This window comes from Anguilla anguilla, chromosome 14 (genome assembly GCF_013347855.1).
Source record: "Anguilla anguilla isolate fAngAng1 chromosome 14, fAngAng1.pri, whole genome shotgun sequence".
NCBI classification, from domain to species: Eukaryota; Metazoa; Chordata; class Actinopteri; order Anguilliformes; family Anguillidae; genus Anguilla; species Anguilla anguilla.
Window position 1 is genome coordinate 17,910,739 of NC_049214.1, and position 24,065 is coordinate 17,934,803.

Below are 24,065 nucleotides of genomic sequence, written 5' to 3' on the forward strand. Positions count from 1 at the left end.
AATCCATCTGAATGAGTCACTGCCATTTCCCAGAATGCCTTGCCATAAATATCTATTACATGAAGACCATAATTCCATCAGTTAGCAGGAGAAAACTGATGAAATGAGACTGCAATTATGTGTTTGTTTGAAGGTGACCGGCAAATTACACACAACTCATTAAATATGGAATACAGGGTAACTGAGGTAGTGTAACTGCAGCACCATTCCTTATTACCAAGGCAACACAGGAATCAAAGCAGGATGACGAGGCAAATATGCCTGATCCAAAAGCTCACTGCAAGGCACAGCAGAGGAGGACAGGAAATGGTGCAAAGGAAACAGGAAGAAGGATATAGCGATCTCTAGACAAACAGAAAGGGCTGGACATTTCCAGTCATTTTTACAATCGATCAGCTGAACACTGAACAGAAAGGGTAACCTAAATTGGAAATTGTGAGAATATCACGACAATACTGTTAGCTTTATGAATATATGCAGTAATCAATGAACTCCTGCCCACCCTTATTCTGCACATTATCAGCTGCACTAAATGCCCCTCCGCTGATCTTTTCCTTCTCTGCTTCTCCAAGAATCGGGTTGCCGTTAATTCATACTACATTTCTGTTTGGCGATTCAAGGCTTACAAATCAAATCAAATTGGACACAACACAAAACAGGCGAGAATGCAAATGTCTCTCATCAGATGTGGTTTCCAGAGAGGAAGTCCTGAATGCCTGGCTCAGCAACGATCAGTGCAGCAGAGCTTATCTCACAGTTAGCCTAGCCGCGGGCAGAGGAACACCGGGAGAGAGCAGCCGCGGTTAGCGCACGCCCTGCTGGCTGTTCAGACACCTCGCTGCCTCTCCCACCGTCAGTTTGGCAAAGGCCACCACTGCAGGCAAGGGAGCAGATGGTCTCCCTGCACTCAGCTGCCAGTCAGTAATATGTTTCCAGGAGCGTTTGCCTGAGCCCTTCACACAGACAGGCTGGGAAACACCGTCAGGCCGAGCTCTCTGTTCACAATAATGACATTCAAAGAATGAATCACCTCTGGAAAACAGACACAATAACCTGGCACTCCCAGCACCACAGTCTCTGCGCAGCTGAGCACCAGCAGGACCAGCACACCCGTGCTTTTCACCACAGTGGTCTGCACACAGGGGTCCAGGTAAACTGACGGTGGTTGTAGAAGGGAGCACCGTATTTTACAGCATTAAAGGCCATGCATGCCGTTGGCTTCATATTCAAACCACTGACATTTTTTTTCTCAGTGTTGTCATGCTCACCACTATCAATGGATCCAAAAGACCTATTCAAATCAACACAAAAAAATTCCTCATACAATATTTGCATTGCGCTTCCTTAGCAATCGGTTGTTACTCAGGTTGACATCCTTGTTGAAACTTGTCAAAAATGCACTTTGCTGATGTAAAGAATTTAACTGACTATAAAATGTTCTGCAGTGATTGCTGCACAAAAAAAAACACTGAAACTTGATAATACCTTACCATGGAAAAAAAAATAACAATGCGTGGCATGAGGAAAAATCAATGCAGTCGAGGTGACATGTAAATACTGGCCCTGAGCGGCTGGTTAATCGGGCATTAGATAGCAGATCTACAGCAGGAAGAGCTGGATTACACACATCCTGCTGACACACCTGAGCCAACAACTGCCCCCGCCAACACATCACAGGAGAGACCGAGCCCTCACAGACCCCCAACAGCAAGCCCCAAATACGAGGCCTCACTGAGGCCCCTCGTCCCTGCCCTCCCCTCGCAAATAGCCCAACCCCCCCCCCCGGGACATCACAGATACTCCCAAACCCCCCGCCCAGCCTCCTGCTCCCCCCGCCCCGCCCCGCTCACCATCTTGATGGGCACGCAGCCGAGGTCCGACTCGGAGACGGGGGTGTCGTCGCTCTCCATGACGTAGATCCCCTTGCGGGACAGGGCCTGGATGACGGACTGGTGGGACTGCAGCGTGGCCACCTGGTCCCCCTTCAGAATGAGGCCGCACACGCGGCAGTACAGCTCGCCGGACAGCAGCAGCCGGATCACCGGGGGCTTGATGTGCTCCTGCTCGTACTGGTCCGTGTAGAAGGGGTCCCGCAGGTCCTCTGGGATGTGGTCTGTGAGGGCAGGGGAGAGGGCCTGGTCAGCAGCGGGAAAGCACATTCACAGAGCCCGAAACTCAGCTGACGCAGCGCAGGGAGGAGCCAAGGCAATGCTCAACATTCCACCCTGTTTTAACAGGAACAGAAACATGCTAAAAACCACCCTGCTGTAACACTTGGGCTTGTCTGGTAATGCAATAAATGTGCACTGCACACAGAAACCAGGTCCACACACACATGCGTGCGCACACACACACACACACAGCTGGTGACAGCTTAATTGAAGGCCCCCTGGTGCTGTTTGTTAGGTGCTGCCTGCTGAGTCAGCGTTGCTCCCCGGATCATAACAAAGGCCCTGGACCATGGCAGGACTCGGAAGTGATCAGTAAGAGCAGTAGCTCAGGAAGTGACATGCAGTTCAATAAGAGCAGCAGGACACTGCTTACATTGAGGCCCTGTCCCAGAAAGCACGTCTCGCTTTCTCATTCACGTTCCAATGACAAAGCCTCCCAGTTCACTGTGATATGTGCGCGGACACACACACACACACACACACACACACGTACACAAACACACACACACGTACGTACACAAACACACACACACGTACGTACACAAACACTCACGTTTCACAAACACACTCAAATTCACAAACACACACTTAAATACACAAACACACGCACATAACCCAATACAAACAGTAAGGCGCTCACAGTACCCCCAAAATGCATTGCCCCAAAATAAATGTTTTTTCAATCGTATGGAAGGTGCAAGGCCTTGCTTCTGATCGGCTGGCTCATCAATACCAAATAGATACTAGCAGAGAACTGCTTGTGGATATCAGTACTGATGCTTTACATGACCTCAGACATTTGGTTGTTTACTACCACATCAGGGACAATTAAATAAAAAAAGGAAAAAGATCACGATACACTTCATGGTGGCAATTATTCTAACTACGCTTAAAAAACACTGTGATTAGGTAGCCTATATTGTGCAGCCCTAAAAAAAAACACTGGAAGGATCCACATCAGCGCTCAAAATTTCACCTTGTTTTTAACAAGACGATAAAATAAAAACACAGAGTTGTAAAACACTGGCTTGTCTGTTAATGAAATGCATCAAGTCCACAGACAGAGGCGGAGAACAAACAAAGGCTATTTCACAGCATAGGCACAGAAATACCTTCCCAGATTGTGACCTTTCAAAGTGAGATTAAATCTGTACCCACCTGTCCAATGACAGATCTGAGTGGCCTACTGCAGCTACAGTCATGACTGAGCAGAGATAGTTACAGTCCTGACTGAGCAGAGATAGTTACAGTCCTGACTGAGCAGAGATAGTTACAGTCCTGACTGAGCAGAGATAGTTACAGTCCTGACTGAGCAGAGATAGTTACAGTCCTGACTGAGCAGAGAGTTACAGTCCTGACTGAGCAGAGAGAGTTACAGTCCTGACTGAGCAGAGAGAGTTACAGTCCTGACTGAGCAGAGAGAGTTACAGTCCTGACTGAGCAGGGAGTTACAGTCCAGACTGAGCAGAGATAGTTACAGTGCTGACTGAGCAGAGAGAGTTACAGTCCTGACTGAGCAGAGATAGTTACAGTCCTGACTGAGCACAGATAGTTACAGTCCTGACTGAGCAGAGATAGTTACAGTCCTGACTGAGCAGAGATAGTTACAGTCCTGACTGAGCACAGATAGTTACAGTCCTGACTGAGCAGAGAGAGTTACAGTCCTGACTGAGCAGAGAGTGTTACAGTCCTGACTGAGCAGAGATAGTTACAGTCCTGACTGAGCAGAGAGTGTTACAGTCCTGACTGAGCAGAGATAGTTACAGTCCTGACTGAGCAGAGAGAGTTACAGTCCTGACTGAGCAGAGATAGTTACAGTCCTGACTGAGCAGAGATAGTTACAGTCCTGACTGAGCAGAGATAGTTACAGTCCTGACTGAGCAGAGAGAGTTACAGTCCTGACTGAGCAGGGAGTTACAGTCCAGACTGAGCAGAGATAGTTACAGTCCTGACTGAGCAGGGAGTTACAGTCCTGACTGAGCAGAGATAGTTACAGTCCTGACTGAGCAGAGAGAGTTACAGTCCTGACTGAGCAGGGAGTTACAGTCCAGACTTAGCAGAGATAGTTACAGTGCTGACTGAGCAGAGATAGAACTGGGCAGAGACAGTCACAGCCCTGATTGTCACATACACTCAGGTTTGAGACGCAATAGTGAAACCCTTGTTTGAAAGAGACACTGAATTAAAAGTCTGGACACAACCCAGCAGCAGGCGGAGGGGACCCCAGCAGTGGTATGCAATGGCACGAACGGGCAGGCAGCACTGCAGCAGCGTGCATTCCTCCTGTGATCTGCAGCACGGCGGCCCCTCCTGAGACAGGGCCATCAATCCTGCAGCCGGAGGCTTAGAGAGAGCCAGGAGCAGCTCTGCAGCACTGCAAGCCCAGAGCCACAAACACAGCGCTCTCACACACACTGTTACAGCACTCACACACACACACACTGTTTCTCTCACACACTGTTTCTCTCACACACTTTTTCAGTGCTCTCTCACACACTGTTACAGCACTCACACACACACTGTTTCTCTCACACACTGTTACAGCACTCACACACACAGTTTCTCTCACACACTGTTACAGCACTCACACACAGTTTCTCTCACACACTGTTACAGCACTCACACACACTGTTTCTCTCACACACAGTTTCTCTCACACACTGTTACAGCACTCACACACACTGTTTCTCTCACACACAGTTTCTCTCACACACTGTTACAGCACTCACACACACTGTTTCTCTCACACACTGTTTCAGCACTCTGTAACACAGCATCTCTCTTGCACAATGTCTCACACACGGACTTCCACAGTCACAGCGCTGCACTGAGTCTGCTGCTCCCTTCCACACTACAGGCCCGGCATGCTTGGTGCTTTCTGTCTCAGCACAGGCAAACAGGCCTGTCTGAGTGCAGCCAGCGTAGGGGAGGGGCAGGGCCCGCACAGTGCCAGCAGGGGGGCCTTCCCACACACACAACAATGAGCCGAACGGGATGACAGACGAGGGCGTGAGGAGAACTCCGCGCCGCTGAGGATTACGCCCCCTAGTGTCGATGGTAAACAGCGCGTCAGAGTCGAGAGGTACGCAGCCAGTGCGAAAAGCACAAGCCAGGCTTAGCGGCGTTAGCCACAAAGCCCCAGGATGGACTTGTCGTTGTGTTAGTGGGGGGGGGGGGGGGTTATTTTTACCCCAGAAGCTCCTGGCTGTGTCTCCACCAGTTACACAACTGCATCCTTTTGGAGTGGACAAGGACCCATGTTGAGCCCGATGTCATCATGCTGCTACCACATCAATGGCTTCACCGATTCTCTACAACTAGAACTGCACTTGCAATCAAACTGAACAAACTTTGACATTTACAACTTCACAATTCTAAGCAATAATATGACAATTAATAGCATACTGCTGCACTTAACTTGTAACTGAAAAAACTTTTTTTATTTTTTTTATTAGTAACATTCATGGTTAATGATCTACAGTAACTAATAATAAAAACAGTATTTACAGAATACTATTCTACAAGCCCAGACACAAATGAGTTGTAATACATTGGCTGTTCAACAGGCAAACTGATGCATGAGCACGTTTTGCAAAGTTCAATAAAGACAAATAAACAGATGGTAAGTTATAAAATCTATTTTAGGTGTGGCTGTACAGGGGTCTCGTCTCCAGTAAAGGTAGAGGTGCACATTACTGAACTCACTGGTTTGGCCCCTGATATCATAAACACTCCACTGTCTGCCATGCCCCGGGTTCTCAGTTGCACCTTCCCGCTCTTCACGGTCGAGTTTCCGTGGAAACACTGATGTGTCCTGGCAACTGGCCCCCAGGCTACCACAGCGTAGCTTAAAGACTGCAGGGGGGGGGCGGGCTGGGACAGCAGAGCGGTTTCTCTCACCCCGACCCCACTGCCACTGGGACCGACTGGTGAGGAGCAGGACCAGGCTGAGGGGCAGCAGTACTGCTCCGGGGGGGGGAGGTGGGGAGGGGGGTTGTGTTCCTGTGTTCGCTGGGCCTGGCTTGCAGACGTGACCCCCGCTGCTCGGCCAAGCCCCGCCCTGTTCCTGCCCACCGGACAGCCTTTGTTCCAGCCAGGCCGTCTGTCAGCTGCTGGCCAAGGCCACACCCACCAAGGGGTAAATTCATGACACCCTCATACGCTGTGCCCCCTTTCTAATTTACAGTGACTGTTCCACCAAGCGTGGTAGGTCTTAAATTTGGTTGCTCTCAATAAATAATCCCACCCAACACGAAAACATATTTAAAATGAAACAACAGCCCTTTGAATCCTATTTGCTCATTTAAATAAAAATACAAATGGGAAAATAATATCAAATCTCAAAAATGACAAAATTCCAAAAAAGGATTCTACTGATACTTAATTAAAGCATTAGATTAAGAATGATTAAAAATTAAGGGATTCGTCATTAGCTAATCCATTAACTAACCTGTGAGCTCAAATGAACACTTGTGATTCTGGCTTACATTCCAATTTATAGCATAGTGGAGAAAAAGCAACAGCAGCCAGAGTAGCTGTATGCTAAGGAAATTACTTGGCCACTGCCATTTTACTCAGCTTTCTTCTTATAGGCAAGCTGATTTACTATTCAGATTCTTAGGGAAATTTCTGAAATCTTGTGCACAGTGAAAGTCTAACATATTTAATAAACAAATGCAAGGCACATTAAATACACGGTATGAACTCCATCGGTCAAACGAACAGGGCACAAACCCCAAAGTAGCATAAACAATTATTACACAATACAATTAGGCTATTCCCTTTGTTACCATTACCAAAAGAAGTGAGCATCAAACAAACTGGAAATGCACAACCATCGTGGGTCCATCTAAAATCAGCGAGTTGGGAGCAAGTTTCTAAGAGAACGACAAATGAAAGTAAAACAACAGTACGTCCTGTGGTCCATAAAACAGGGCAGCAATGCAATTCAAACAAAAAGGGTGCATTTTGACTTTACAAATGTAACCAATTTAATAACATTTCAGGGTTCAAAACAACCTGAAGGGCTCTTGTGTGTCCAAAATACCATCTCCAAGGTTATGATAAACAGTTTAATAATATGCTAACACCGTACTGGGGTGATTCATGTCCACGTTATGATAAGTGCTGTGTTTGGAGATGGGCCACACGTGACACATTGTCATGCTTCAAGCTAGCAGGGCTGCCGCAGTCACAAATTGCAGTTTCATTTCTTTTATTTCTTCTTTTCTTATTTTTCCCCCTCGCTGATCTCTTGTTAAAGCCCTCCATTTTCTTGTTAAGGTGGTCTGCCTTAATATCCCCAACACAGCTGGAAACTAGCACTTATCTGCATTTAAACACACTTGCTTGTAAGCTAATGCCAGCGTGCTATCAAGGGCATAATTTCCCCGTGCGAGCGTCAGTCCATGGGAGGAAGCAAGCACTCCCCTCTCCGCTGCTCCGCGTGGCTCAGACAAAGGGCTGAGGAGATACTCCCGCTGCTGCTGGTCATTGGACCGGCAAAGGGAGCAGCGCACACGCAGATGGGCCGCCCCAGATGGGCCAGATCTGAAGAGCGAGCGTCCATGCTGGCGTACGCGTGGACATCTCAACAAAAGCACGCTGAAGGCTCTAATGCTCTCCTGCACCTCGCCATTTCTTCCCATCTGGAACATTCTCTGCATATCGTCTTGAGCAGATGCATAGTTTAAATAGATGAAAAGAAAATGAGGAATTAATTTAGGCTAACGACTAATGACTCATCTTGATGTCAGGAACAACATTTGTCCTTATTTGACATTAAGTACGCAGGCTACACGGCTTGCAGGTTAAAAAAAAACAAACACAATTACTCCAAACATGTTCCACAACAGCCTCGCATTAAGCACCTAAACAGCTTACCGCAGTCCTGTTTGTGTACAGGGTACAAATCTCCACAATGTGATCTTGACCGGGGGCCTTGGTCTAATCCTGAGACCGACCTGACCTTTCCTTTTCTGGAGGGAAAAACCCCGTCCCACCAACCAGCAAAAGGCAGACTAGCACTGTGTCACAGCTGAGATGACGACTAAAAGTCTACAGCCAGAGACAGGTCACTGGGTTAGCACAGGCTTTGCAAACAACCCCTTGATTAAAATAAAAAAATCTGTCCAACACATTATAGAAGCACCCCAAGGCATTACATTATGAGGATGCACATTGCAAAGTCCTTCACCAATCTTGCACACAATACTGCAATTCAACATAAAGAAATGCTGGCTTTTGTCTGCATTTACGAGCACTTGTGCATTAACAAAGGGCCACCTAGCAGTGCAACTCCAAGACACATATTATTACTAGTCCTCAAGCAGCGTCGCTGGCCTAGCAGTGTTGGGCTCGTCTAACAGATCACACACAGCAAGGAGCTTCCTGCAGACACTCTCAATGTCCCTGCCTGCTCTGTGAGGAGGAGCTCCCTGGTCGTTTAGCAGACAGCTGAAGGCCACGAGGCCCACAGCATGCGTAGCTTGTTTGGGTAATGGGATTGCTTTGACTCGCCACTTGCCTTCAGCTGATTCTCAGCACAGTGTTTCGGATAAGCTTCGCATCATTAAAGTGGCAGACCCAATGGGAAGGTCTGCCTTAATTTATTACACTCTTTTGTGTTCGGCGTCTTGAAATGCTGCAGCCGTTGGGGGAGGCAAGGGTTGATTTTGTGCGAAGCATTTCCATTCTAGCTGAATGAACACAAATTAACTGCACTTGAAGGTGTCACTAGGGGGTTTAAGAATCCCAACACCTATATTCACACATTTACGTTTCTCATCGTTGTCATAAAAATAAAAATCCCGGTTGAGCAGATTCTAGGCGACGGTGCAAACTAAGATGCACACAGCCCTGACAAGTAACATCACTTCTTTAAGGGTTGTCTTCAGTCATATGAAACAAGCGCCAAACGGTGTGTGAGAAAAGGCTGCCAATGTACAGTACAAGCCTGGGAGATGTGGCAGCCATTTTGTGCCAGCTCGTTACCCATCACTGAAGGTGCAGTGCCAAGACATTGAACAGCTAAATAAACTGTAGGATATGATGATTACAGATTTGGAGAGCCAAGCTGCTCATTATGAACAGGATACAAAGAACACCGTGGGATTTGAAGGGACCACTGCAAGTGAAGGCTTTGAGCCTGCCTGATACCTCAACATAAGGGTTAAGAAAGAGAGAGGGGCGCACCCTCACGTGAGCAGCACGGGCGATGCAGAATTCCCCTTCAAAAGCAGTCAGCATGAAGAGTCCCAGCCAGGCTGCAGCCTAAATACAGTAGAGCTGGATCACTGAAGCCAGTTACCGAGTCGGACAGAAAAATTATGAATGAGTGACGAAGCTCATACAGCCTCCCCCAAAGACGAGGGAAAGCCAGTAATGATAGTGACCTATATACTCATCCAAGAAAAAAACAGCCTAGAAATGAGTCTCGACGTACTACCTAACTTCTGACAGAGAGGGAATCCCTCATGTGGCTTGCCTTCAGCCATGAGTACAGCCAGCGCAACTCTGCAGCAGCCTGAAGCCAGGTACGCTGATTATGTAAATGCTTTCTGGGGTTAGCCTGTTACGCCACTCCTTGCGAGTGCTGGCGCCCCAGCGTGTCTGGCGGCAGGGCTTCGTCCCGCGTGACACGCCGGTCTCACGGAGTTACCGCGGAGACAGCGAGGCTCATCCTGAAGCGCAGACCAGTCTGCGTGTGGCTTTGCGGAGGTACAGAGGGGAGGTGCCGCACTTCGAAAGGGAGGCGCTGTAATGAGTCAGTGCGACTATGAGTCCCATGTGGGAGGGCCAGCTGATCCCTGACGCACGTACCGAAAAGGCGCGACAAGACCCAACGTTCCTGGCCACTCTGAGCCTCTGGAAATTCAGACAGCGCGCGGCGCACCACAGCTCATACAGTAAGAGCTGTCAGAGCCTTCACAGCTCAGCCAATCACACAATTCACAGCACCATGGAAACACACGCCTGCCACTCCACAGAATAGATGGGCCGACGCCACAAACAAGGGCAGGGGAAGACAGTCCAGATCAAGATGGCCCCACATGCAGTCAGAGCAAGGCAGTTCAGAAATAGGCTACACAGTGCTTCGAAGACATGAGTATTCCCCAATTAAATATTGATAAACTGGGTGACTGCTTTTGGTAAAAATAGGTCAACGGTTTCCTTTCCCGTGAACAGACCACGCCCGCCTCCACAATAACAAAGGGTAAGGCGAGAGTGTGTGTTTGATCAGGTTCAGCCTAACTTCGATGCCATATGATCACGTGGACATGAAAAAATAGCGGACGTTTCTCCAATGCCCAAATCTAGAGAGCTACGATAAGATACAGAAGGGCTGCACTTTAACTGTCGCAATTCTTACGGCAGCTGCAACAACAAAGATGCACACGCTATTACAGGAAAAATCATAAACCAGTTTTACGAAACAGGTTAGTGCAGGAGAGGAAATTACAGTGGATATGCAGCTGAGCCTGTCCGCATACGCCTGAATGGAAAATGGGGCCTCAACATAAAACAACAGAATATCAATCACAATTTTACAAACCACGAGGTGTCGGTTTTTCCAGCTTTGGCTAGGTATTGAGCTGTCCTTTGTGTGCCCCTTTCTGAAAGTACAATCAGAACAAACTGTCCGCCATTCCACAATGTCAGACATACCCAAAAACAGCTCCATCGATGCTTCTTTCTAATCGCGCTTAATCAGGAACTAGTTAGCGTAATTACAGCAGAGGAGGCCATTCTATATGGTAAACCTTCCCAGACCAAAATAGCACATCAGCTGGATTGAGAAGGATATCAGGCATTCACAACTGGTAACTGCTAAAACTATTCACCCTAGACCAGTCACAAAAGCAAAATACAAGACAGACTGCCTGCCTGCATCCATGGGAATGATGGTACCCGTCACATAAAACATCTGCTACTCACTCTGTCTGGTGTTTGTGATGTCACTTGAATGGCACATTTTGGTACAAAAATAAAACAATGGCATTTTTGTGGTACCCTTCTCCCCTTTTGTATGCAACCAGTATGAGCATGTAACTTTTTTTTTTTTTTTACAGTGCCACAGTCAGGAAAAAAATTTGGGCTTTGCTCAAAGGGTTAAAAACACCCCGCTCTTTGTGTTGAACACTCCCCCTTCTCCTTCAAGCACACACGTTCTGCATGAGAGCAAGCCTGACTACAGCAGTGAGCTTGCAGGTACGCGGGCAAACATAGCACATTTGGCTATGGAGACAATGCTGGTAATGCTAGTAATTCCTGACCCTGGCATCTTGAAGGCGTGAAGCACCCTCTACTTGTCCCTGATTTGCCTGTCACTGTGCTGCTGAAGGGGACAGGTGTGTAATCATATCTAGATCAGCTAATCTACAACCACATCAGAGATCAAGGAATTACAGCGCCTTCTGTCTTGGTTCCTGGAGGGTTCAGGGGCTGTTAATATTGCCACTGACATCATTAAGTTAGGGGCTTGTACACACACCATCCCGTAACTCCTCAGTCTCTCTGTAGTGCACCCACTGTCCTCACAACCCATTGTCTCTGCGCTAGTATATATACTGCCCTGACAGCGCTGTGTCTCTTTGCTAGTACACACATTGTCCCCACAGCTCTGTGCCTCTGTGCTAGTACACACTGTGTCCCCACAGCCCTGTGTCTCTGTGCTAACACACACACTGTCCCCACAGCTCTGTGCCTCCGTGCTAGTACACACAGCCCTGTGCCTCTGTGCTAACACACACACTGTCCCCACAGCCCTGTGTCTCTGTGCTAGTACACACACTGTCCCCACAGCCCTGTGTCTCTGTGCTAACACACACACTGTCCCCACAGCCCTGTGTCTCTGTGCTAGTACACACACTGTCCCCACAGCCCTGTGTCTCTGTGCTAGTACACACTGTGTCCCCACAGCCCTGTGTCTCTGTGCTAGTACACACACTGTCCCCACAGCGCTGTGTCTCTTTGCTAGTACACACTGTGTCCCCACAGCCCTGTGTCTCTGTGCTAGTACACACAGCCCTGTGCCTCTGTGCTAGTACACACAGCCCTGTGCCTCTGTGCTAACACACACACTGTCCCCACAGCCCTGTGCCTCTGTGCTAACACACACACTGTCCCCACAGCCCTGTGTCTCTGTGCTAGTACACACACTGTCCCCACAGCCCTGTGCCTCTGTGCTAGTACACACAGCCCTGTGTCTCTGTGCTAGTACACACACTGTCCCCACAGCCCTGTGTCTCTGTGCTAGTACACACACTGTACCTAAAATCATTGACACTTGTCATCTTTAGGACATGCAAAAATACATAAACAAAAAAAAAAAAAGGACATACAGTACATTGAATACTGATCATAAATTAACATTACAATGCATTCCTGCCATTGAGGGCAGCCCAGCCCTGTTAGGTGAAGCCAAAATCTAATGACAGAAGTAAATGACATTAAGAAGAAAATAAACATTAAAATGAAAATTTCATTGACAACACAATGTAATTTAAGTCTAGGTCTGACAACTGGTTACAGTTGGATGAACACAAAGGAGTATGAGACTGTACCATGCTGGTTTTCTGTGTATACAGGTACTCGAGCCTTCCCTAAATGTGCTGCATATAATCAAGACCAGAAGCTACCCATTAATCCAACAGGACAAAATTCCTGATTGATTCTGGCTTTTCAGTTATGTATCGTCTAACAGAAAATCACAAAATGCCCAAAAAATGTTTCATTAATTTCAGCAATATTATGTTTTTCCATGTTCTACATTTGGGATTGTAATCCCATTGAGCTGGACCAAAGTGCAAGCACCCCACCCCCAAATCTGAGGCCACTAAACCGGTCATGGAGCAAGGATTCCCTCGGATCAAAACAAACACAGGCGCACACACACACACACTCGCTCACACACACCTCACACACACACACTCTCACTCTCTCACACACACACACAAACACACACAGACACTCACATGCACATACTCACTCACAAAGCCCACTGACGGTAGATTATATTTTTAAACTAATTTGCCAATGGATTACAGCCATGTCTCAGGAAGAGACATGTTATTTCTGCTCACACGATTATAGGAGGGTTCTTCTCCAGAACTTGGCCTGCTGAGCCTCAAGTCTCTCACACATGGGTATACAGGTCCTAGGGCCTCCACCACAAAACACTGACAAACACAGAACTGTGCTGGTTGTAGAGAGACAAAAAAGACTTCTACAATTACTCAGGACAGTCACCCATAGCAGTCAGAATTACTGCCAGCATCATACAGTTTCCCAAATATGGATTTACTACACACTCTGTTGCAGGATATTCCTGGTGATTACACTGGAACCACAACCTGTCTCTTTATTTTGCAGTCCAACAAAAGTCTTCAAATTAGACTCCACATACAATGAGTGCATCTAGGTGAACTCTCAGAGCATTAAAAATTTGCATCCTATGTATAACTTCTAGTGCCGACTACAGTAACATGGGTTTAAAGAAGAATAAGTTTGGCTTTCCTGCCCCAGCGCTGTCTGGCTCCAGGGTTATCAGCTCTCAGCGGGGCTCAACAACTGCTGACTGTCAGGCTGTGGCATTAGGACACACACTTCCTCTCCCCGAATGCCACAGTATTCTGCTGGCCATGCAAACAGAAAAAATGGCCGTTCACACAGGCTTAAATATCTGATTTGAAGCGTGCCACTTCACAATGACCGCCAGCAAACTCTCTTGCTTGCCCTGCATGAGATACATATTTTACAATAAACACCTGCCCTGCTCTTGCTCCCCACTGCAGCAAGGGTTCATCAAGTTACCTATCAGCACGATACACAAGCCAATAAGCACCCCAACACAATAAAACAATGGGAAACTAAAACTAATTAGAAAAAGAATCAGTTTTAGGGAACCACTGAATATTTAAAGCAAGTCCAAAGACCGCAAAGATATGACAGAGGTGGATGACTGACCGATGGCCCTGGGTTCCCAATCTTCCCCGAAACTGTACGGATACACTGACACTCTGACCCCATACCTCTGAACCAGCAGCTCTCTGCAAACTAAGCAGTGACCAGCAGGGCTATTTTGTATTTTGGGCGTTACTCTGTCAGTGCTTTTAAGCTCATTAAATTGCATGCCATTATTTTCCCTCAGGGACATTCCCTTTTACACAGGATTTGTAAGGCACTGTGAACTAGTTATTTTACAGTAAAATCCATTTCGTGTTCGCTTACCAAGTTTCACCACAATAAACTTTTATAGTTCTATCCCAAGTGCTACTGTCTGCATGTACATGTGCTCCGTCCTATTTTTACACTAATCAAACGCCAGAGAAGTAATGACATATCTGATGTCTTCACAGCTACGAGAAGGGCGTTATATAACACCGGTATTTGTACAGTGATCGACAAGAGGTTCTCTCGCTGTCTCACTGACGTCAAAATTCAATTACAGTATTTTCCCCGCCCCTCATTCATGCGCAATCGTCAGTAAAATAACCATTAGGACTCAGCAACAGCTGGGACAATACACACAGCGGTCTTACTAGTAGCATGTGAATTGCAAAGTGCATCTCACTTACCTATACCGTATGCTTTGGCAAACAGCCACCGAAGATTTGCATCAATTTTTGCCCTGGCTGAGTCATAGAGCTCCAAAGGTACAACCTCCAGTGCCCCTTCGCCTCCGGAATCCATCCTCCTTCGGGTGCTGTCCCCGCCAGCACACACGTCCACGTCCATCCTAGGTGACAGTGTCAAGATTTAGCTACAAACTCGCCTGATTATTCGCCAAGTTAGCGAGATTGTAAGCCACATATAGCTGGCGTTAGTTGTTTAAACCCATTCCATAAATAAGCCAGAAATATGAGCTTTGTAGAAACACTAATAACTGACAGCTCTGATATGGTACATCGTCTCCGTTAACGATAACTATCTAGCTCGTCTATAGTTAAATTATCTAAAACATTAGCATTTTGACATAGCCAAGTTAGTCGTTGCATTGAGAATGCTAGCTGTATTATGAAGTCGAGTTGGAGGAAAACGATTAGCTAACAAACACATCCAGCGAACCTTATATCATTCTCAAAAATGAAAGGGAAATGCGGTGAGTGAAACTTATAAATGCAAAATGTGCTGAAGAAATAACAAAACAATGAGAATGTTATTCGCGTTTGCTAGCAAGGAACGCCCATCATATATGGAGCTTGATGCCATGGAAGCAATTCGTTTAACACGTTGTTTTCATGACATCATGGCAATGTGCCATTTAGTTGGTTAGCTACCAACGGAGTTAGCTGCTGACATCTAAATATTATCTTTGGATAATTACGGGGTGCTAATTGTGGCTAATATAGTCACAAGAACGCACGCTGACTGGCTAGCTATTCTGGTAAATATGTGTGCTCTAATAATATTAACTACCTAGCAAGCAAGCTCATTCTACTGTCTGTAGGTAGCTAGTCCAAGGTAAAGCGTTAGCTAGCTTGCTCATACATGGCTTTAGCTGGCCAGTTACATCGATAGCTCACACAAAGCCAAATCATTAACGTTACATGTGAACAAAATGTAGGTACATACCACCTAGTCGGCTAAATGTCAGCACGATCTGATACAGGACGCTTAGATTTGATAATAGGTATTCCAGGTAACGTTATGTAGCTACCGTTAGCTAGCTAGCTACCTAGCTAACTCGCATGACATTCACAATAACAGCTAGTCTAACTAATGCTACAATGCGGTCAAGCTAGAATTACTAATATTGCTAGGCAAGTTACCAAATTGCTAAACAGCGACGTAGCAAGATGGCTTGTGGCAAATCAAGTTAACCTAACGGCAGCTAAGGTAACGTTACTAGCTTGCTACGATGAATGAATTGAGCTGACGATTTCTGAATAAATTGGGCGAATCACAGAATCGCACGATAAGGGCAGTGTGAAACAATACCTTCAAAACCGCAAGGGATCCACAATCCAGCTTTGAAAAATATCGCAAACCTCCAAAGAAAAATAAATTAAACAGTCTCGATTTCACCGTGAAATATCAGCAGCGAAATCTAACGTTAATAGCTGGCTGTAAGGTCTCCTCCCCAGCAACACAATCCGATCCACTGCGGCCTATCGCTACATGACAACCGCAAAGGGAGAGTGAACCAGAGAAAATCCCACAAGAAAAAACATTCAAAATAATATATTAATGAGGCTCTTTTCCGCGTAGTATTTTTTTCAGCAGTTTTCCGTATTTTCTTAGTCCATTGATTGGCATACATGTATATTATCCTTCTAAGAAGGATACCACCGATTTCTTTACGGGATAGAACGCTCGTCTCTATGGGGATGTCTGGCTGAACGTTCACATTCAGTCGGTTACGTGAACGTGCAACACGCCTGCGTCAAGCTAGCAGTGCAATGCAATCAAACTAGAGGGAAATTAGAATTTTCTATTAAGACACATTAAGAATCAATACGTTTTTAGATTTGTATGAAATTTTGCTTGCATAATTATTTTACTTGTCTAATCCGTTTGCTTATGTTTAAATATTTTAAATAAAATGATATATCACTGTGCTCATCATTAGGCTACAAAATATAAGTATAGATTTTCTTCATTGACAAATCATTTTTAAATTCATGCCACTCTATCCCCAGCTGGCGTTTGCTGAAGGGGTGTGGTCACATCCAGCGTGCTGTCAGTCAGCCAAAGGTAACAATGTTGCACTGGTAAATTGAGTGGATGTGGGCCTTAAGTGTTTTGTGTCAGTATACTTCTAAAGGATGCCCAGATGACCCGGTCTTACTCCTCATGTTTTTGCAACAGTTCACGCGATCAGCTCCAACCAGCAACTTGTATGTTGATTCACTGTATAATCTTTCACTAGATGGGAAATCCCCATCTGAATGTGTGTGGGGCTCAACGATGCCAGATAGCCCTTAGTGAGTCCTAAATGAGCCCTACTGTAAGTGACGGTGAGGCGGAGGTGTGGATAAGGGATGTAAAACTACAGCTGCAAGCTTTGTTCATTTTTCTGACTTACTGACATACCTATGATTGTGATGTAAAACATGATTTATGTCTCTGGTACCACAGTGCAATGAGAAAGCAACTGAGCATATGCCTAAAAACAGATCTAGGAACAAAAGGAAAGTGAAAACTGCATCAGCTCCAAACTCACTATGTGCGCCAACAGGCATTATAGGGTTGCGTTATAAAGATATTTGCTACCCACAAGGAAGATCTGCTATGAATAATGAAGACAACACAAATATTTCATTGCTAAAGAGCGAGATACTTGTGTGATCATTTTTACTTGACAGGTAATTAGCAAAATATTCCAGCATTATTAAATATTTTAATATTTAGCTAGTATATGTTCATATCATGTGTGGTTTGCAATTTTTGCATTATCCATTCATAAAGCTGGATATTCAAAGCTATATAGTTAGGCTTCTTTCTCAATGTAGTGGCCATAAATACTCATAGAATGCATGCATCTAAAGTGCCAAATATTATGTTTCTCCCAAAAACTGCTTAATGAAATGTTGTTTCAACCTGAAAAGTCAACCTTGTCAAGTCTAAATATCACATTAAAAATTTGGAGGACTGTAACAACATAAGGGTGCTGTACGTTTCAGAATTGCTAGGATGTCACCACTAATTGTATTGGATGTATAATTGTTTTTTCTGTAATCAAAACATTTCCTCAATGCTCTGTTAACAACTTAGCAGTGAACAATTATATTTTCTTAACAATGCCCCACATAAAATTAAAACCTGAAACCTTCTGGTCACTAGCACCATTTCATACATACTGCAAGTCAGTAAAACTACAACTATCTTAAGACAAGTACAGGTATGTGTTTTCACCAGCATGGTCTTCTTTTTGAAGGGAAGAGCTCATACTGTAACTGAGTATATGGATGTGTCAGATGCAGGCTTTTATCAAAATGGAAAAATCAATCAGTAACTTTCCATTGTCCCTTTTTGCAGAAGGCCAGTGTGTTGATTGTCCAGTGACACTGTAGTTAAACTCTTTTGTGTCTCCTGACCTGTGACTGAAGATATGAAAAGAGACAGCATTATTCTCAAATTGTTTGCAGTCTTAATCCATAATTCAGACATGCCTTCTGAGCAGTATTTGACAGCATATAAAACTCCAGCATGTGAATACAGCATATTTGTTGGGTGCCAGTGTGTTTATTCGGCCAGTTCTATAATGAGTTTCGATTGAGAGGTACACAGAGGGGCTAATGGAGGTACCACAAAAGTAATTGGAGACAAGTGGGGTGGTGGAGGATGGATGGTATTAAATGTTATCTCAGCCTGAGCCTGGGATTTGTTCTACATCTGTGTGGAGCTGCCTTCTCTTTCACCCCAGCTCATTCATAAATTAATATTCATGGTTTTCTCTGTTGTTGTATGAAATCATTGTCCATTTATTATGTAATGATGATTTAATGTTTAGCCCCTCTTGTTCCTGAGTCAGGACGTACTAGCAAAAATAGCCCTTTGCTAAGTGCAGTCTTTCAGGATTCAGGTGTCAGGTGAGGAGTAGTGGTGCACATGGGATCATTTTGTCTTATTTGATGAGACCAGCATCGCCTACTCCCAGCTGGTCACCAATGGAGTTCTTGGCCACTTGCCAATATTCTGTTATTTGCATTGTGGTTGATGGTTGGGTCATATGGCAGTCTCAAGCAATTATGTAGAACATCTGCATTTCTGGAGGGCAATTTAATCAAAAGGGAAATGTGATTTAAAAAAGTAGAAAGTAAGAAAATGTTGCATGGATAAGTTCGTTGTTGTTGAATGTTCCGCCACCATTCTCACCTGATCTATCCACAAAAATGTTGCTACTGCACAGCTATATGGAGCTAAGGTATTCCATCGAGACAGAATACATCATGTAAGATGGCAAATGATGGTATTGAAGCCCTTTTGGTATTATTCTGTTCTGGATTAGACTACAAAGACATGGTGAATTTATTCAAGCAGGCAGCATGTACACACAAATATGCACATACTGTACACTCATATGCATGCACACACATACACATACACAGTATCACTTCACAGGGGACCAATATTTCCTCATTCTAAACTTTAAGAGGGTTATCTCCTCTCTGGTGTGAAATGTCTCCTTTTCATTTAAGAAAAAACAGACTGCATGCAGTGAAATTACATGGAGATGGTTTTTTCATGTTGCACCATTGTTACTGTCATTGTGATGATGTCAATTTGGGATATTTGGGGCCAAGTGAAACATTTAAATACACTGCTAGGAGTAATATACTGGATTTTAGAAAATGTCCTGAATCTAAAAATGCCTGTAAGTTCATGAGATAACAATAGATTTCCTAAAAATCAACGGTGTGTTTTTAACTCAAGTACAACCACTGATTTTTAATTGATTGAAATGGACAACAGCTTAAATTCAACCCTGGGTCCCCTAGTCTATGCTGGTCCCTGAAAACATTAAAGTTCCTGCCATATTTTTTTTCTTTGTAACCTTTATTTCTCAAAAAAGTACATAATTAAAATCAATAAACAGTTGTTGTTGGAACCAAATACCACCATATTTTCAAAACCTCTGTTCTACCTACATAAGCCGATCGTGAGTTAATGGTTTGTGAAGGTCATTGCGCCACCTGGCGAATAAAACCAAACATTAAACTGCAGATTCGAAAATGAATAAATAAATTGCCAAAATTAAATTTCCATTAAGTGAACCGTTGTTATGCACAAAATAGCTAATATAACCAGCACGTTAACATGTGCGCAGGTGCGCGCACACATGGAAACAGCTACTGCATACGAACTCTCTATTTTGATGCATCCTAAATGAAAATGCAGTGAACACAATTATCTAAATGCTGGATATAAAACGTTGTGTCCGTTCATTTTATCAGGAAAAACACAGGATATAAACACTAGAAATAATGAAAGAGACATTATGATTTGTAGCCTATGGAGCGAGAATTAAAGTAGGTGACGGTAATGCATAGTTTATGTTAATCTCTATTTTTATTTACCGGTAAATCCTGCAGTGTTTAAGGTTGCTGTGGGGGAAGGTGGCGTCGCCGAACAGTCTACTCGGCGACGTCTCTACCATGCTAGTTAAGTGTTGCATATTAATATGAGAGCTGACACCGTAGATCGCCCCCAGTTCCAATTCCTGTCGGCGTCTATCCAACCAAAGCATTTGTCCAGTAGAGTGAAAATAACAGGGATAACGGATTAATGCGAAACTGCCCCTTTCCGAAGATCTGAAAGTTTAGATGAAAATAATACAAACAGAATTTCAAGCTGTTGCCTATAAATAATGGTAGGTCTATGAATGAGCTTCTAGCGAGCGTAACAAAATCTAGCCGATACACTGATTTCTTCACAATATAAACTGGAGCACAAAAAACGAGACAAGTGCCACTTTTAAGTATTTATTTGTAACGGGTTTGTAACAACGCATTGTAGCTTTTATGGTTACAGTGCTTATGGGGGCGTATTTAAGTGAAGTGCGCCTTTTTTTTTTTACATTGTATTATTCCTAAAATCCTGCAACACTGTCTATTCCATTGCTTAATACGTTAATATAACACATAATAGTTATACTTCAAATAATGATCATTTAACAATTTTGAATACTCCCCAAACTCGAAGTAGAGAACAATAAACACTTTGGCTTGATCCTTTCCCACATGTTCTTGATCATCACCTTCATCGCCCTTCTCACCACAAATAGTAAGTGAATTATAAAATGGTACCTATTGTAGCTGTTATCAAAGGCTCATATTTATGCCTGACCTTTATGAAGGAGGGGGAAAACATTGTTAGATGTGGACTCTTCCAGGATGACAATGCCCCCATCCACAGGGCACAAGGGGTCACTGAATGGTTTGATGAGTATGAAAATCATGTGAATCATATGCTATGGCAGTTGCAGTTACCAGATCTGAACCCTGTTGAACATCTATGGGAGATTTTAGACTGACGTGTTAGACAGAGCTCTCAACCACCATCATCAATACACCAAATGAGGGAATATCTTTTGGAAGAATGGTGTTCCATCCATCCAGTAGAGTTCCAGAGATTGTAGGATCTATGCCAAGGCACATTGAAGCTGTTCTGGCACCTCACATGGCCCAACACCTTACCCAGACACTTTATGTTGGTTTTTCCTTTAATTTGTAACAGTAACTACAAACAGTAGTTACTGTGCAACTGACCAATTGATTGATTGACAGTGACAGGCACTGTAAGTAACATGCACATGCATGCATTCACAGGGGTCATGCACCTATAATGCACTTTTTTGAAGAAAAACTGCAGATTTAAAGCTATTAGAAGTCAGTGGTTATGCCACTTCAGTATTTTCTCTTTAGTTTCTCATTAATCAGTGATAAATGCCTCCCCCACATGTTCAATTTCAGTGATGAATTACAAAACTATTTTTTTAAGCTCATGTAAATTCATGACCTTGTAGTCACCTGATTACATCTATTTGAAACAGTTCTGTACAAAGAATTCAACTGTACATCCAAAAATCACAAAATAGTATTTGCCCCCTTCCCGATTTCCTGTTATTGCACATGTGCCACACTGAATGGTTTCAGGTATTTAGACAAAATTATTGGACATAATCCCTTTTGGGCAAAGGGAACCTGAGTAAACACAACACACAATAAATAACTTTTTTTTTCTTCATTTATTTCATGAAAAAAGTTATCAAACACCCATATCACCCATGTGAAAAAGTATTTTCCCCCATAGTTACTCAATCAACAAAATAAACAAATGTAATTGATAATTAGATTCAGTTGATTGAACACAGCCAGGCTTGATTACAACCAGCCCTGATGAATCTAAACCGCACACATATTGAATCTTTCCATCGAAGTGAAGTAGTCACCACAAAGTTTCAACAAGCACACAATGCCACAATCAAAGGAAATTCCATAAGAGCTGAGAAAAAAAAGTTGTTGACATAAATCAGTCTGGAAAGGGTCACATTTCTAAGGCTGTGGCACTCCACTGAACCACTGAGAGAGCCATTATCTCCAAATAGAGAACACTTGGTGAATCTCCCCAGGAGTGGTCAGCCTGCCAAAATGTCTCCAAGGGTGCAGGGACAACTCATCCAGGAAGTCACAGAAGATCCCAGAAGAACATCCAAAATAGGATTCATGGGAGAGTAGCAAAGCAGAGAAACATCAATGCTCATCTCACATTTTCAAAAACGTACCTGAATGATCCCCAAGCCTTTTGGGATAATTTTTTATAGACAGATGAGTCCAAAGTGGAACTTGGCCAATCGAGTTTCACCATGTCTGGCGTAAAGCACATACGGCACTTTACGATACGAACATCATACCAACAGTCAAACATGGTGGCGGTAGTGTGATGACGTGGGGATGCTCTGCTACCTAGAGCGATGGACGCTTCACCATTATTAAAGGAACAATGATTTCTGCTCTTTACCAGAAAATTCAAAAGGAAAACGCTCGGTCATCTGTCCAAGACCTGAAGCATAATTTGGTTATGCAGCAAGACAATGATCCAAAACACAAAAGCAAGTCCACACCTGAATGGCTGAAAAGAAACAAAATTAAAGTTTTAGAGTGGCCTAGTCAAACTCCTGACTTCAACTGAATACAGATGCTATGGCAGGACCTGAAATAAGCAGTTTTGATCATGCTCAAAAACTTACCAATTTGTCCGAATTAAAGTAGTTTTCCAAAGAGTGGGCTAAAATTCCTCCAGTAATGTGAAAAACTGAAATTGTAGGAAGAGTTTGGTTGCGCTTATCGCTGCTGAAGGTGGTGCAACCAGTTAAGTTTAACAGGGCGATTACTTTCTTGCATGGGTGATATGGGCGTTTGACAACTTTTTTCACTAAATAAATGAAATTTAAAAAATGTGTTTAGTGTTTACTCAGGTTCCCCATATACATAATAGGTTGTCTAAACATCTGAAAACATTCAGTGTGACAAATATGCAATAATAGAGGAAATCAGTAATGGGGAAATGCTTTTTCACAGCACTGTAGTAATGTAGGAACTGTAGTAATTTAATGGTTAAATATAGTGCTGATGAACAACAGAAACAATGATCTGAATGCCTTTCTGGTTTTGAATCGGCAGCAGAACGTAGTTGCATAGGTTGTTGTGGCCATTTGGAACGGCTGAATATGAAGCCATATCAGAACAATAATATTGTCAAATTACTTTAGGTGTCTAGAGTCTTTTTTCAGTCAACAGGCACCGCGTACCAAAGCATGTCCTGAAAAAAATTAAGAAAACAGTAGGGTGCCAGAGCACCTGAGGAATACAAATTTTAATGGTTAAGCCAACCTCAGCTTTTCCAGCTGCCTTTGTTCTCCACACTGAAGCTGGTAAATGCAGTCTTCTCAGGTAAGAGAGCGGTATCACCAGGAACGCACCTGGTACTGCAGGCACTATGCACAAAACACACTGAATAATACTCGCGCTATATCAACATGAACAGGAGGAAGGAGGATGTCTGCCTCTCTATGGTTTCATAAACATTCATCCAGGACTTCCACTCTCATTTCTATACTGATAGAGCATGTGGTGCACAGGAATTCTGAGCTTCTACCTCCTAAGAGAGCTATGTTAATTAACACCAATGACAGGTCAGTGGACAGTCAAAGTGAATGTGCAATATGCTACTTGTGCACAGTCTATAGCTGTGAAAGGGACACAAAATATGGGTACGTATTCCCATAACCTTGTGGTAAACACACATTTTCCCATTTCTGATGTAACAGGAAACACTGCTCCAAATCATAAAATTCAATTTAACTTAACCATTTTCCTTTTTCTTTTCTTTTTTTTTTATTTCAAATGAAATCTGTATAGTAAGTTAGGGTTTATTTACCATAAACGG

The 24,065-nt window shown here is 44.0% G+C and overlaps 1 protein-coding gene across 6 annotated transcripts in view; it reads right to left on the minus strand.

Annotated features, from left to right (window-relative positions):
- The window catches only part of LOC118212611 (calmodulin-regulated spectrin-associated protein 1-B-like), a 39,954-nt gene extending 23,407 nt beyond the window's left edge, over window positions 1-16,547 (minus strand). For 5 of the 6 annotated variants that reach the window (XM_035390669.1, XM_035390673.1, XM_035390671.1 and 2 more), the window contains exons 1-3: window positions 16,113-16,546; window positions 14,750-14,910; window positions 1,851-2,113 (exon numbers count right to left, since the gene is read on the minus strand). In XM_035390669.1, coding sequence (XP_035246560.1) covers window positions 1,851-2,113; window positions 14,750-14,909 — 423 coding nt within the window. In that variant the 5' untranslated portion in view covers window position 14,910; window positions 16,113-16,546. Of the gene's footprint in view, window positions 1-1,850; window positions 2,114-14,749; window positions 14,911-16,112 lie in introns of all 6 variants that reach the window. The other variant, XM_035390674.1, reaches the window with a different exon arrangement.
- Window positions 16,548-24,065: the final 7,518 nt, after the last annotated feature.